This window comes from Crocodylus porosus, unplaced genomic scaffold (genome assembly GCF_001723895.1).
Source record: "Crocodylus porosus isolate Cpor-Errol unplaced genomic scaffold, CroPor_comp1, whole genome shotgun sequence".
Classification (NCBI taxonomy): Eukaryota; Metazoa; Chordata; order Crocodylia; family Crocodylidae; genus Crocodylus; species Crocodylus porosus.
The window spans coordinates 64,703,595-64,718,555 of record NW_017728943.1 but is presented as its reverse complement, the minus strand read 5'-3'; the positions used below and the strand labels follow the sequence as shown (position 1 = coordinate 64,718,555).

Sequence of the window (14,961 nt, the reverse complement as noted above, 5' to 3'; positions counted from 1 at the left end):
TTTGCAGACAGGTAACATACATTAAATGCTTTCACAATATTAACTTTTCCAGGTAAGCAATGGGGATGTGAAGGATGGGGATATGAAAGATGGATGGGCTAAGTACAAACATTCAAAAAATCCGAGGCAGAATCGATCAAATCTATGCGGGTTTCTCTAAACTGTATAGATTGGATTGGGAACAAATAAAACTTACATTTGCCCTTTGGTGTGGGAGGGCACACAGAAGCCTGCACTACTGAGGCCAGAAGGTAGGGTCACTACTGTACATTTCCCAGCATGCTGGAGGTTGCCGAGGGCAGCTGAGCACAGCTGAATGGCTGTACCATCCCTGATTGGCTGTCAGACACATGCCTCCTCCTGCTGTCCTGGCATCTGTCAGGCAGCTGTCAGCTGCAGGAAAGCAGTGGAGGGTGGTCTTCTTGCCCCTACTCACAGTGGCATGAGGGCCCCTAGGCTTTGTCGGGGGGACACAGGGGTCCACCCAGGCAGGACTGAGGTGAGGAGCAGGGTTCACGAGCTGCTTAGCATGGTTCCAGTGGCACACCCTGAATTCCTAGCTTGGGTCAGCAGGGCACAGAATTTTCCTCCCTGTCTTGGTTCCATTCAAGGCCTGGGACCATGCACTGGAGTGGGTCCAGTAAAGGCTCACACAATCTCTCTTTTCCAGGGCCAGAGCTGAGTTTGGGGCTGAAGTTTCTATGCAGCTGCAAAAGCATGGCTGCCTGCCCTGCAAAGGACTGGAGCCCCACAGCTGCACAGGAAGCAGCCTCAGATGGGAATATGGTGTTGGTGGGGGAAATCCTGCAAGCCCTCCTCGGAACCACTTCGGTGCCTGGTCCTGGGGCTCAGATGGAACCTGGACAAGGGATGGACATTTTGGACCATGCACTAGAGTGGCTTCAGGGAGGGTCACAGGATTTCCCCCATGGATACATAGATTAATAGATGTTAGGGACTGGAAGGGACCTTTCACCGAGGGGCTGGCTAGGTGCTTGGTTGGAGCAGCCAAGCTGCAGCTGTCTGGAAGGGAAGGTTAGTGGGAACTGCAATGTCCCCTGGGATGCTGGTGGACAATAACCTACCTTTATGTGCAGCAGACCTGGTACTGATGTTTGATTCACCAGTCTAAGCTAGATCCAATAAGTCCAATACTACATCAGTCCAGGTCTATCTTAGACTGGGATCCATCACTGTTAAAGCAGTCTATGTGTCCTGAACTACTGATCTGTTACAGGTATAGACCTGTTTCTGACCACCTAAACTGGAAAAAGTATAATGTCTGTACCTGACCATGACTAGGAGGAAGGTGGTCCTTTTGTCATATGGTCCACAATATGAAAAAAAAAATTAGAAACTTTGGCTATATAGATTTTTCTATGACTTGCTGTGCCCTTTGCCCATCCATAAATTACCTATGTGCTTGTTCTCAGTGAAAGAAAATGTAATTTGTCCTCTCGCTCACCAGTTTCTGTTGCCCAGCAAGTTTCTATTTTCTCTGAATGCTATGGCCCTTTAAAAATGTTACTTTCCTAGATTTCATAGCTATTAGGGCTGGAAGGGACCTAGAAGATCACCTAGTCCACTTTGATTCTCTTTAGACTAAATCATCTCATTATAAACAATTTATTCTGCATTACACACCCAATTGTTATATAGGAAATAGAGGATCAAACTGGTGCTGGCTTGTACAGCAGTATACTCCTGGAATGTCACTGTTCCAAGGGCTCTAACGGGCTAATAATCACAGATATGAATATGGCCAAATAGAGTTCTTTGTTATTATTACAAGTGTCTGATTTTGCATGTATATATCTATTAGAAGATCAAGAAGGACTAGCTCAGTTAAGCTTGACAGCTTGTTTATGATGGTCTCCTCCCCAGCTGTGTTAATACATTAACTGTGTTAAGACAGGAGAATACAAAATAGAGTAGCAATCAGATCCAGGTTTAATAGGCATTTTGTATTATAGCATTTTTCTGTTGACTGTTTTAAGATCTTGAAGTGGCCATTTTAAGAGATGGAGGGATCGGGTTTGTTTTGGGTTCTATTAATTCTAACAATACCACTAGTGATGATTTCTCCATGCTGTATGCTTATACATTAAAAAAAAAGAATGAAGCATGTGGATTTTGAACACCATTTTGTATAGCAGATTTTCTTGTTTACAGTCCTACCCTTAAGTGTTTAGTACCGTTTCCATCACAATTTTATATTGACAGCTGTTCCATCGTGGGAACATACTTTTAAAATATATATTTCATTAGCAAGTTTAAAAGAAACCCGCCTCACCTCATCATTTTAAAATTAATACAAGCATAAGGGCAGCACCTGGTTATACCTGGAGAAAACATTTCTCTTAGTAGTGAAGACAGTGGATCTAATCATGGTCCATGCAAACCCCTTTATATAACACTTAGTGTGGCAAAGGAAAATTAAATCTTCCTTGAAATGGCATGTGAGGCTTCCCCTGGTATGAAGAAATCTCTGTCAAAGAATTAGCTACACTACCTATATGCCACCCTCTGGCAGAGGCAGCTTGCTAGAGGTATGACTAGAGTACACTCTAGTGCAATGATCTTGAAGCCTGATACAGTTCAGCACCTTACAATGGCCTTGAGTTTTGTTAAGTTGTACTGGATGTTGAACTGGGTCCCGACTGTACCTCGGATAATAGTAGGAGAAATGGGAGCCAGCTACCTATGCACCTGCCTCATCTGAGTGAGTACTGATCTAGTGCACTCAAGTATTAAAACCAATGTATGTGCTTGTGCATGTAATATATTACATCTTTTTGTGCATAAAAGGTATGCCAGTGCAGAGAGTGATATAGTTGGAAGGCTAGGTTTCTTGGAGGAATCAGGGCAGATATGTAGCCATCATAGACTCATTTCTTAGCCATCATCTTGTTTGAAGTGGTTGGCATGGATAGTTAAGGCTTGGATAAGTGAAAGGAACAGTCAGTATTACAGAACTTCTCAGTGTTGCATGTAAAAATAAAGATAAAAGGGAAGATTGGAACATGCTACAGAAGCATACTCTCCCCTATGTATTGGGTACAACCTTTCTATTTTCTGATTCAAGTACTGATCTGTCCTATCATACATGAGTTCTCTTTAATATAAAGTAATCTAAGACTGAAACCATAAAACACTGTCTAGTTTAATGACATTCAGACAACATTCTGTATTAAATACTTAAGATTGTCAGAAATATCTGGTGATGTAGATTGTCTACATTTTTGGGAATCCAGCTTGAGGCATAGTAAAAGGCAGATTATTTTCGGAATTGACAAGTGCTTCCTCTCTGAAATTATGTGCATCTATAATCATTACTTATTCAAAAAATGCTGGTCATAACCATGATATTAAAGCAAAGAGCTGTGATGGCAAAAGATACTCCTGGAGACCTTCTCATACTTCCTCTTCCATTACAACTTTATTTATTTAGTGCTGTAGCAGGCTTGCCTTTCGGAGCTTGGGTTGAGTACCAGGCTTGAGATTTTCCTGTTTTGATTGTTGGAGCCCATACACCAATCAAGAGGCAGCAAGAGGAGTTAAGTCATGCCCCTTTCCTGAGGGCTCAGGAAGAGGAGCTGCCCCCCAGACTTGATTGTAGACTACAACACTGCCAGGGAAGACTTCAGGGGTGGAGCCCTGAAGAGTATAAAAGGAGCTGAGTGCCCAGCACAAGGGAGATACATTGGGGACGGAGAAGAGAGAAGAGCAGGGCTTAGAAGAGCTGAGGAGAGCTGCTCATCAGGGTGAAGCAGGAGCTTGGAAGCACCCCTGAAGATTTCCATCTGTGGGGAACAGTGGATGGCTCCAGCAGCTAGGCTTTCAGTGCGCAGCATGGTTCATGGATGGCATCCAGACCCTGGGAGCTGCATGAGGAGGCGTAGGTCTGCATCCTCTGGCATGTGGCCAGAGACATGGTGCACAGGCTGGTGCACAGAGCAGGATCTTTGGAGTACTTGGGTGGCTCAGGTCCCCAACCTCTGGCATAAGGCTGGGAGCTTGGTGCAAGAGGCACTGTACAGGGGGTCCAGGAGTGGACTGAATCTGGTGCTGCATGTGGTGGCTCGGGCCTCCAACCCATATCAGAAGTTTGAGTCCAGGAAGCCAGACAGTGCTCGGGCTACTGAGCCATCAGACAGGGCCAATCCAGAGGCCCCAGAAAGCCTGCATAGTGCAGCCCTGTTCCAGGAAACAGCAATCCCCCAAAGCCCACCGCAAGTGAGAGAGCAGCTTGGTGCAGAGGACAAGGGCCACCCTCCAGGCCTGGGAGCCGTGAGTTGCAGGGAAAAAGGATTCTCACAGGGGACAGGGAGTCCCCCTGGTTAGTTAAGGGCTCCTGAAAGTGGAGGTCCCACTGGCAGGGCTCCCCCTGAAGTTACCAGCTTCCGTGAAGGGCTTGGGAAAAAGCCCGGGGGCATTGGGGTTCCGTTTGGGATTAAGTTTATCTTTGAGGTTCTTGCAACATAAGTGGTGTGATGTCATGCCTTACATTTTGTGAACTCTCATGTATGTAAATTAGTAGAGTCCTAGGGCTCTGCTGGGACCCCCTGTTGCTATTATTTCACCTGTTGTTTATTTGTGGCTTATTTATTGTTCACCGATACTTATCTATAGTTTATTTGTTGGCTATCTATGTTTATTTTGGAGTTTATATGTTTTAGATCAGATACTTACCTGTGACTTGTATCTGGAACACTGGTATAAGGTTTTATAGATTTATCCAGAGGGTATTGTTTATGTTATTTGTTTAGATATCATATATAGTGGTTTAGATATCATATATATATATACATTGTACATATATTTATATTCATGTTTCTTTTCCTTGTAATAAGTCAATGTAAATAAATTTGTATATAGTTAAGTTCCCTGACTTTCCTGGCCTGGTTCTATAGGGACATAGGGAAACTGAGCAATCTGCAGTTCCCACCCCCAGCACACCTGCCAGCGAACAATTCCCTTTAATTGGAGATGGGGAGTATATACCTGAGTACACCTGGGCTATGGTGCCTTTTGCTTAAGACATGAAAAGGGATGACAGAAGAACACAGCAACAAGGGAAGAAAGTAGGCATCACATTAGTAGAAGCAGCAGCATTCAGAGGAGGAAAAGTGACAGCTTTTGAGATGTAATTTAAAATTGTAAGAAAAAGAGACAGAGAAGATGACTGCTATATATCTGGGGCACTGTCCAATAGTGGAACTTACCAAAAATAAGACACAACAGTAATTTTCCAGGTCTTTACATCATAGCAAATCCTTAGAACCATAACTTAACAATAGTTTAAATAATCTTGAAATAAATTTTAAAACAAAGTCCATCCCAGGATGGGTTCATTGCAGGAAAAAGAACCTGGATGTGTAAGAAGTAAAGAAGAGTGAGGGAGTTGAATAACAAAGTAAAAGGAAAAAAGTGAGGAAAAAAAAGATTAAGTAAGCATACCTGGTTCTAGGCTGACAGTAGTGATGGAGATGATTCGGGAAAACTGGTGCAATAAGATGTGAAGGGGAAAGATCACAACCATGCCAAGACAATAAAGAAGAATACTGAGCTCTGAAAGGCAGAACCCTTTTCTTTATACACATGGGAGGGAAATATTGAGTACAAGAGTTAGATCCTGGATAAGAGGATATTTTCAGATATAAGACCACAAACAGCTAGCTTTTTAAAAACAAAGCAAAAAAAAAGCAGTTTCTTTATTCAGAAAAGATGGGCAGAAAAGATAATTACATTGCCCAATAAATTGTATCTTTACCTGGCATTAACTTTTCCTTTACAGCCTATTCTGCTTTATGTTCTTAGCTGCAATGTTAACCCACGAAAAGTTAAAGGTCTTGGTTGATAAATACAACGTGAGTTTTCTCTTAAATATTTAGACTGAAAATATAAGGACTAAGTTCTAGTTTCATTTGTCTCTACTTACTGGGTACATCTACACATGCACTTTAATGCACAGTAGCCTTTTTACTGCTTATTAAAGCGTCATATAAAAAACCATGCTATTATACTAATGCACAGTAAAACAGGCTTCTGCGCATTAAGTGTCATCTAAAAAGTGTGTGCTTGCTCTACTATACATGAGCACAGGCCAATGTTTATTAATTTAATACCTCACATTAGAGGGTGCCTGCACGTGAGCCAGGAGGCTGCTCTGATGCTGTGTAATTATAGTACGTCAGAGCAGACTTGATTAATCGAGTCTGCTGGAACATGATAATTACCGTGCTCCAGCCAGCCTCTGTCTCTCATGTATCAGCATCCCTGCACTGAAAAATTGGGGTGGGGCACTTTAAAGCTGTTCAATGAGCTTTAGATAAAGCCTCCATGCTGTCATTTTGCAGCATGGGGAGACTGATACACAAGACACTGATACATAAGACGCCTCTCCTGCTCCACTCCCAGAGCACGTGTAAAAATTCCCAGAGGTACTAAACTTAATGTACATTAGGAAAAGAGCATTAATGAACATGTAGACTCCACCACTGAGGTCAAAAGAGTTTCACAAATGTAACTTAAAATAGAATCTGCCTGTAAATATACAAGACCTCCATTTTTTAAATGTGAATATCTACAGCCAAATCCTACTTTCAGCTTCATCTACAACTCTCATTGTTTTCAAATTCCTGATGACTTTTCAGTGCAGGACTTGCCTGTTACCTATTACTTATAATAGTTCTTAAAGCCTATTATTATCATTATTATTTAATTTTTTTCAAAGGGATTTTCTGTTCTCTTTTTGAGTTAGATCTTTATGTAACAGATCAAATTTTCAATTGCTATAAATGGAGATAGTTTCGTGGAGACATGAGAAGCTATGTCAACTTCCACCAATGGACTATTGGTCCCAAGAAAATATTTTCAAAAAATGTTGCTGCATGAAAAGAGTATGAATACTTGCATTCCTCCTTGTACATTCCAGTGAAACTGGAAAGTTACTGCACAGTAAGTGTTTTTTAGACCAGTGTCTACACGTGTAGGCAGTAACGCTCTGTGTGTGCACTGACTTGGAAATAAAGTTATTCTCAAGTCAGCCCACACAAACAGGGTTACTAAGTAGTAAGGCATCTACATGTGCCAGACTGTGCAGCAATGACTCAAGAGTGAATTTGCTACCTGTAAATGATATAGGTAGAAAATTTACTCCTGAGTTGTTACTGTTTGTGTGGACTGACTTGGGAGTAACTGGATCACGTAGGTAGCAAGTTTACTCCTTAGTTGGCATAAATTGTCATAATTACTGTGCAGTACGGGCATGCATATATAGATGTGCACCCATACTGTCCAGTAATTTTAAGTTATGGTGTACGTGTAGATACATGTCAGTGCACGTGTAGACACGCACACTGATACCAAGTGTTTCTAATTCATTTTTGAAGTCAGGTCATTGGTGAAGCAGGAACATTATAGCATTATATGCACATGATGCAGTACTCACAAACACAAAACATGCAGGTGCTCCAAAATTTGCTGTCAGGCAAGTCAGACGCAAAAACATTTATCTTTTTTTCCCCCTCAAGTTTGTGACATTTCAGCAGAAAGGAATTAGCTGTGTGAGGACTATCCCAGTACAGCAATTGCTTATCCTACAGATCTCAATATCAAATAGTCAAAGCATGCCTTAAACAATCTATAGAGCTATGTTTCATTAACTACTATGTGACTGAACTTACTTTTCGTAATTAAGTTTGTCTTTCATTTGTCCTTTTCTAAGATTTTTTTTACACTTGGATTTTAGAGCATTATTTAGAGAAGAGGTACCAAAACCCAGCCTCAAGATTGCTGCTATTTACCCCAGCACATTGTATTTCTGATCCTGTGCTTTTGATGGCAATTACAGGGTTCAGAAGCTAATTTGTAGAAGATATTCTTCCAGCAGCAGCTGCATCTGGCTTCTTGGCAGACTCCTCAAGCAGTTGTATTGGTGGCTATGGAGTTGCCTCTGGGTTTACTGGGATAATGATTCTGATGGCCTGTTTGTGCTGTTTTATATACCTTGATGCCATTTTCTTTTTGATTACCCTTTTAATCTGAGCAATTTGCCCATTTTTATCCGTTTATGAATAAAGTCCAGTGCAATCCCTTTTGGAGTGCAACATTCCATTTACAGTAACAATGAGTCATTTGCTTATACCCATCATAGATTGCTTTTCTGCACAATGCTGTGCCTCAGTTTTAAAACCACCCATATCCCATTAAACAGGTAATTAGCAGTGCATTAAGTTTTTTCTCTGTATCAAAAGTAAAATATGATGGTTGTTTGCTTCTGGTCTGAAAACACACATTGTTTTGCATGCATGTACATAAGTCTTTTTATTATGAATAGGACCCAAAGTGATTAAACAAGCACTCTTAATATGTTAATTTATAATTTTAATTACAACAATCTTGTATATATAGTCATTAGTGAATACTAATATAAATATTTTTCTACCTTTTTATTCATAATGCATAAACCAATCATCCAGTTTCTTCTCGGCAGTTGCCTGTTTTCGTTTCATAATACAATCTTTGTTCTTAGTTATGAATGCATTTTGTTCATTCCTGTCGTGAATAATCCCTCATTAAGCTAGTCACTTTCTGCTCCATGCTAAAAAGGAAAAATTATCATGCAAATGTGGCATGCCATATTAAAAAGCACATTACCAAACACTTTTGTTGCTGTCCTTCAATTAGTTTCCCTTCTTTGAATTTAATTTCATTTGTTGTTAAACTACTGACTTGATGTATGGACTCATGAATTTGAGGCTGCTGCCAAGAATGTAGACGGGGAAAAAAATCAAAGCAAGCCTCTTCAGAAAGCTGCAGAGGAAAAGCTGAAATGAATTTGCTTCACCTTTGACAAAAACACTTGAACAGCACTGGAATCCTCTGATGATTCAGCTTGGCTAATTATCCAATTATTTATTTCAAGAATAAAGGCACTGTTTTACAATTAGAGAAGTGTAAAGTAATCTGAGAAATTTGGTAATGACAGATGACTTAAGTAACTTCTGAGATAAACAGTATCTGCTCAAACTTGTCTTGCCAAGTGTTCAAGCTGTAGTTAAACTGCTCTTTGAGCCTCAGTAAAATAGTAGGAAGCCAAAAGTTATTTGTTTGTTCTCCCAGCAGAACACACATTACACTGCAGAAATTAGCTCAAATTATTCTTTTGCCGGTATGTCAAATTTGCATGGTTTTAAAGCTGTGTTTAAGTTGTATTTCTCTTGATTAAAAGCTTTTGGTTCAAAGCAATACTTTTTAATTGCCTAATGATATAAGTCAGTTCTTAGGAAAGAACCGTGCATTTAGGAGTTCATTTGCAATATAACTGAAAAATTCATTGCATGGCAGTAAAACAATTTACTGTTAATTACAAGGAGAAGAATTTGCTGTACCATGCTCACAGATTGCCATGAATCATGCAGCACTCCTAGAGATTTATAACAGATGTGTAAGTGGGATGAATTAGCAGGGTTTAATAACAGAGACACAAATCATGCAGACTTCAAGGAGCTTTAATTGATATACTAGAATGTGACGGGCATGAATCACTCAGCCATTCAGCAGCACTGTAACATATGGTCAGCTCAATATGCTGCATCTTAAATCGGTTGGTGAGTCGTTGGTTGTCCCATATGGTGGAAGCAATATATTTTTCATGATTTTAAAAAAAAATACTGTATATTATATCTATTTTTAAAGATATATGATTGTAACACATGCATGTTGTTATTATATAGCTTCTTGACAGCCATTATGGGTATCTTTGAATTTTGCTTTAACATAAAAATTTCCCTCCCAAATGTCATAAACATTCTCCTAAAAGGTCTAAAATGATTCTCTGGAGGAGGGCACAAGCACTATTTCTTAACTCATTTACTGCTGACATGTTGATTCTATTTATTTATTTATTTTTAGATTTATAGGTCACCCTACCCAAAAGCAGCTAAGGACGGCTTACTGTGGAGTGTGTTGGAAAGCACAGTTTGTACTGGGCATGCTATAGCAATTGTAAGGTCTTGCAGATCAATAGCAGTAGGGATACTGAAGGATGTCTGGCTCTGTCCACCTTTACTTGCAAGCTAAATAAAACTAAAGTAAATATGATGGCCTCCCAAAATTTTCTCCCCAAAAAACAGTTGTGAGGTTCATGACCACTCTCATTTGTATAGGCTACATTATGAACTCTAATGGAAAATAATCAAAAGTGTAAGTATTTATCTCCTTTACTGTTACTGCTACCTTTTGAAGTAGTACAAGCACTTCCTGAAAACCTTAAATTCCTAATTGCACGGTAATACTTATGGTTACACAATCATCTACATGAAAGACACTGAGAATTATTCATTCAAACTTATGTAAGCAAATAGACTGGTAAAGATTTAGTAGCCTTGGTGTGAACACATTATTACTGGGACAGGAATCTGGCAGTCTATGGAAAAGCTATAGCGCTTATATTAGTAAACCTGACAGACTTGAGAAAAGAATATTGTATCCTTAGAACCGTGGCTGCCAGAATTTAATGTCAACAATTAAAATTTATTTTGATCCTTACCTAGTGTTTATTACTGTTTGTATACACAACAGACCTTACTAATACAGAGATGCACTATTAGATGGAATTACCATCTGTTCAGAGTGAAATGCTGGCATCTGTCTTAGATTCTAAAACTAAAATGATATTATTTCAAACAAAACAGAATTAACTGCTCTTCACTTACCAACTTCATATGTGTGTGTGTGCTCACACACATGGGAAAGGCTTATTTGTAATGACCTATGTAGCAACATCTATATTTAGATACATGACTTTAACATAAACGTATGGACCATCTGTCTTTATTGGTCTTTTTTGTGCCCTCTGTTACACAGTGGCATGGAGCAATCATGGGCTTTTAAATACTGTTTTAGATTTATAATATATTAAGCATGTATTATATAGCAAGACATTAAAACTACATAATTAAAATACACAAAATGTGACTTTGAATCTACTAAAATACAGTAAGCTCATTATTTTGACAGATGTGTCTTAACAGAATGTGACTGAAAAAAATTAAATAGGTAAAATTATAGTCAATTCATCTTCACAAAGTAGCTACAGGTACCACAGTGACACCTTTAGGAAAATGTATACTGTATCTTTTAGGTATGAATATTTTTAATTTCAGTGTTTAGTAGCATAAAAGTCCAATGTTAGATTTATTTTCTCTTTTTTTTTTGTTCTGGACTTTGGTAGTAATGTATTAAGAATACTGTTATTGTGGGCAAGCAAGAGAATTCTCAAGTCCCAAGGACATTGTATTTTAAATACGAATGTTATAGCAAAGATGTTACTTTCTGAAAGGCTAGGCTTCTATTCCATATATCACAAAATAATAAATTGTGTCATGCCAGTGTTTAATGCGTGTACACAGTGCATTAACTGTAACTGTAGTACATTTATTTGTGCTAGAGGAGACTTGAAAATGATTAAAAAATCAATACTTCCCTGTCAGAGAAGCAAGTGTTACGATGCATTTAAGTAGTTAATTGCATAAGCTCCATAAAAGCTTCAAGTTTGGGTAGCAGGGATGCCATAATTACAGTCCAAGCAACTGCCACTTATTAATGGTGGACTTTTAAGGGAGATACAGTTGTTGTCATAACTGTGACTATGTGTTAGCTAACTGTGTACAATTTAGGGATAATGAATTTTAGTATTTGTGTTTTAGCATCAGTAAGCCAAACCAAGGGGCTCAACCTTGGTGTTCATGTTTAAAATGCTGACGTTCACCAAGTCTCTTCAAAGGTGAAGTTTTGATTGTTAAGCCATGTGTTCTATTTAAACCTGTGCATTAATACTGCGATTCACTAATGCTCTGCCCTACTTATTCAGGGAAAGCTTATGACCTCACGCTGCACTGCTTGACATGGTAAATTTCTAATGTATCATGTGATACTAATTAGACTGTGAAGTCATAAATGATGGTTAAACAGGAATTTCCAACCCATAATGTGTTTGGTGTTTGTGGGGAGGGATTATCTTCAAGAGGAATATTTATCAAGTTGGAAGAAAAGAAATAATAATATCCTACAGGTTAATGAAAGGAAAGAAAAACATGTTACTGATCCTGTAAAGGCAAGAATAGATATTATTAATTCATTTTAAATAAAACTCTGTACAGTGAACTCATACACTAGCATTCTGTAAAGCAATAGATTAGATTTCGAAGACCTGCATTTCAGTCCCTATAATAATATTCCTGAAAAGAGTTTGGTGGCATATACTAAGTCATAATGGAAACAGGCAAACTTTAACATGTTCTCCACTGTCTCTTTACTTGTGCATAAAGTGAACTTTTAGTTGTTAAATATGTATTAATGTCACAGTGAAAGTGAGAGAAAGGGGCTTATTAACAATATAAAATGAATATGGATTCCATAAATAGTAAAGAACCTATTGTACATCATCCATGCACAATAGCTAGTTCCACTGTTTTGCTGCTGATCAGTTCCTCTCACACCTGCATGACCATCACTTCATTATCCAAACAGGTCATGCTGCCCTCCAGTGGCTTACTGTACAGTGTTTTTAAAAAGGTAAAGAATGTATTTCATAATTCAACTATAGATTGACCCATCCATTTGTTCTAGTAGTAGGGAAACCATTGTAATAGTGTAAAACTCTATCTCATGCTGATACTTTCAGATGCAATCTTGTTTCAGCTTCATAGAGTCCTGTAGCAAACCAGTTTTCAGGCAAGGAAGTCAAAGCAACATTCCTTTGTGTTGGCAATTATCAGTGTACATGAATACTGCTCATTGAAAAATATACTATGAGGAACAGAGAGGTTAATGATAGAGTGCAATCACTCATGTACTGGCCCCCAATACTCTGCTGTGTTCCTTCTGTCCTGGATTAGTTCATTCTAGTGGCAAATGTTTTGTAATATTATGTACCAAGATGTTAAAATATATCTGGGCCTTGTTAAGGAGTCAAATTCTTCCTCTGAACTTGGGTTCTAGCTCTTTATTGAGCCTTTTCTATAGGGCATATGCCTTCAAGGAACCCTGGAGAAAGGAAAGCAGGATTTAAACCTAAGAGTTTAATCATGGAGATAACATCAACTCTGTTTGTATGGAGGAGGTACTTCAGATTTTTATATAACCCATTTTCTGTGTTCAAAGCACAATAGGGAACCATGTCTGAGGAATCAAATGAGGCACTGCTACTGGGTTGAGAGTAGGCATCTCTAAATATTATGGCCATGTCCAAACGAGAAAGGCTGTGCAGTATGTGGCCCTGCAAACACATACTGCACCTTCAGCTGTTCTGAATGTGCCACATAGCGCACATTCAACAAGGGAACAATGCAGTGGGAGTGGGGCTGGGAGGGGGAGTTGACCCCTCAATATCCAGGGGTAAAAAAACACCCATGCCAAAAAAAAAAAACAAAAAAAAAAAAGCAGAGCAGTGATTGTGGCAGCAGTGTGTGCCATTCAAAACCAAAGCCTGGCCACCCAGAGCCACGCTCCAGCTGGCAGCCAGGCTTCAAGTGGCAGGATCTCCAGTGCTGCAGTCCCAGAAGGCCCCAGGAGCCCAGGTAAAGCATCCTCTACCCCACCTGGGGTAACCTGCTGCACATCAGAGGGCATGTGGCACAGGCATTTATGGGAACAATTAGAGGTAACAGGGTATGCTGCTGCTAGTTGTCCCCAGCTAACCAAACATGCACAATGTTTTGTCTCTGGGGAACCAAACATCCATGCTCATGTGGACATGGCCTGTGAGGCTTTCCATTAGTTCCATAGCAGAGCAGAGGGGTTCTGTGGAAATTTGCATTTATTGTTTAGTAGATCAGAAACTGAAACAGGATCCCTTACACACAACCTATTGTGCAGAATAAAATAAGTCTATCTTATGCTGATACTTTAGGAGATACCATGTTATTTCAGCTTCATGTAAGTAAAATAACAAACTGTGTAATAAAATAAATAAAATAATGCAGTCTGGCCAGTGATGCATAGGTAACAATTTTTTTTCTATACACAGCTCCAAGAAAACTCGATGCCCCTCATCCTGAAGGAGTAAACAACACAATGGTAAAGATAATTTGGAATGAACCTAAAGAACTTAATGGGCCTTCTCCCGTCTACCAGCTGGAAAGAATGGATTCATCTTTAGCTTCATCAAGTGTAGAAGTAATGAAAGGTATCCGTTTCCCAGGAAATGGATATTACAAATTCCGTAGTTCGGCTCTTCCTGCCAATATGTACTTTACAGGTAAATGAGTTTAAATTACTTACACTATGTTCAGATTGTACTCTGTATTTGTTTTACCATTCAATATCATTTTTTTTGCAAAGTCTTTGGATTTTAGTTTACAAGCATAGCTTGATTCTTAGTTGCATAAAGACCACTTTAGCTTTGTTAAGTCTATAACTGAATGCATTTATTTAAATGTTACAAAATCTCACATAACGAGCCTATAGAAAAGCTTATTGGACATGTGTGATTTTTATTCCCTTGGACTCAAAGACTGAGACACAAACCATGGTATATGTTGCTGCAAACTTCACAAATCTTTCAGTGGTAAGTAAAAGCTGTTTGGTTTTTTTTTAATATGTTGGTGGGGGGAGGGGATGGAACAGCTCCCCAGTGAATGTACTACCAGTTTGAGAACACATTTCCTCCTCTTCTGTCTTTTAGGTTTCCTTTGGTGGTCTAAAAACTGGAAAAAACCCTCTTTGCCCAATTCCTCCAATAGATTTTTTTCCTAGTGTTCTGAGAGTTAATCTGCCTAAGAGTTCAGGGGACAAAATGTGTTGTGATTATGAATACCAGTATTCTGGATGTGTGTTTGTATAATGGGGGGCTGTCAGTCTGTCAGAATTTCTGGTACTAATAATTATAAAATTTCTGGGCCACTGTTGATCATAATCCCTCTTTCTGACTGCATCTAACATGGGACAGTAAGG

The 14,961-nt window shown here is 39.2% G+C and overlaps 1 protein-coding gene across 1 annotated transcript in view; it reads left to right on the top strand.

Moving 5' to 3' along the window:
• Positions 1-14,961, top strand: part of USH2A (usherin) — a 652,515-nt gene that overhangs the window by 142,975 nt on the left and 494,579 nt on the right. Inside the window, exon 20 of the mRNA XM_019549473.1 lies at positions 14,036-14,266. Within this exon, the coding sequence (XP_019405018.1) occupies positions 14,036-14,266 (231 nt within the window). The remainder of the gene's footprint in view (positions 1-14,035; positions 14,267-14,961) is intronic.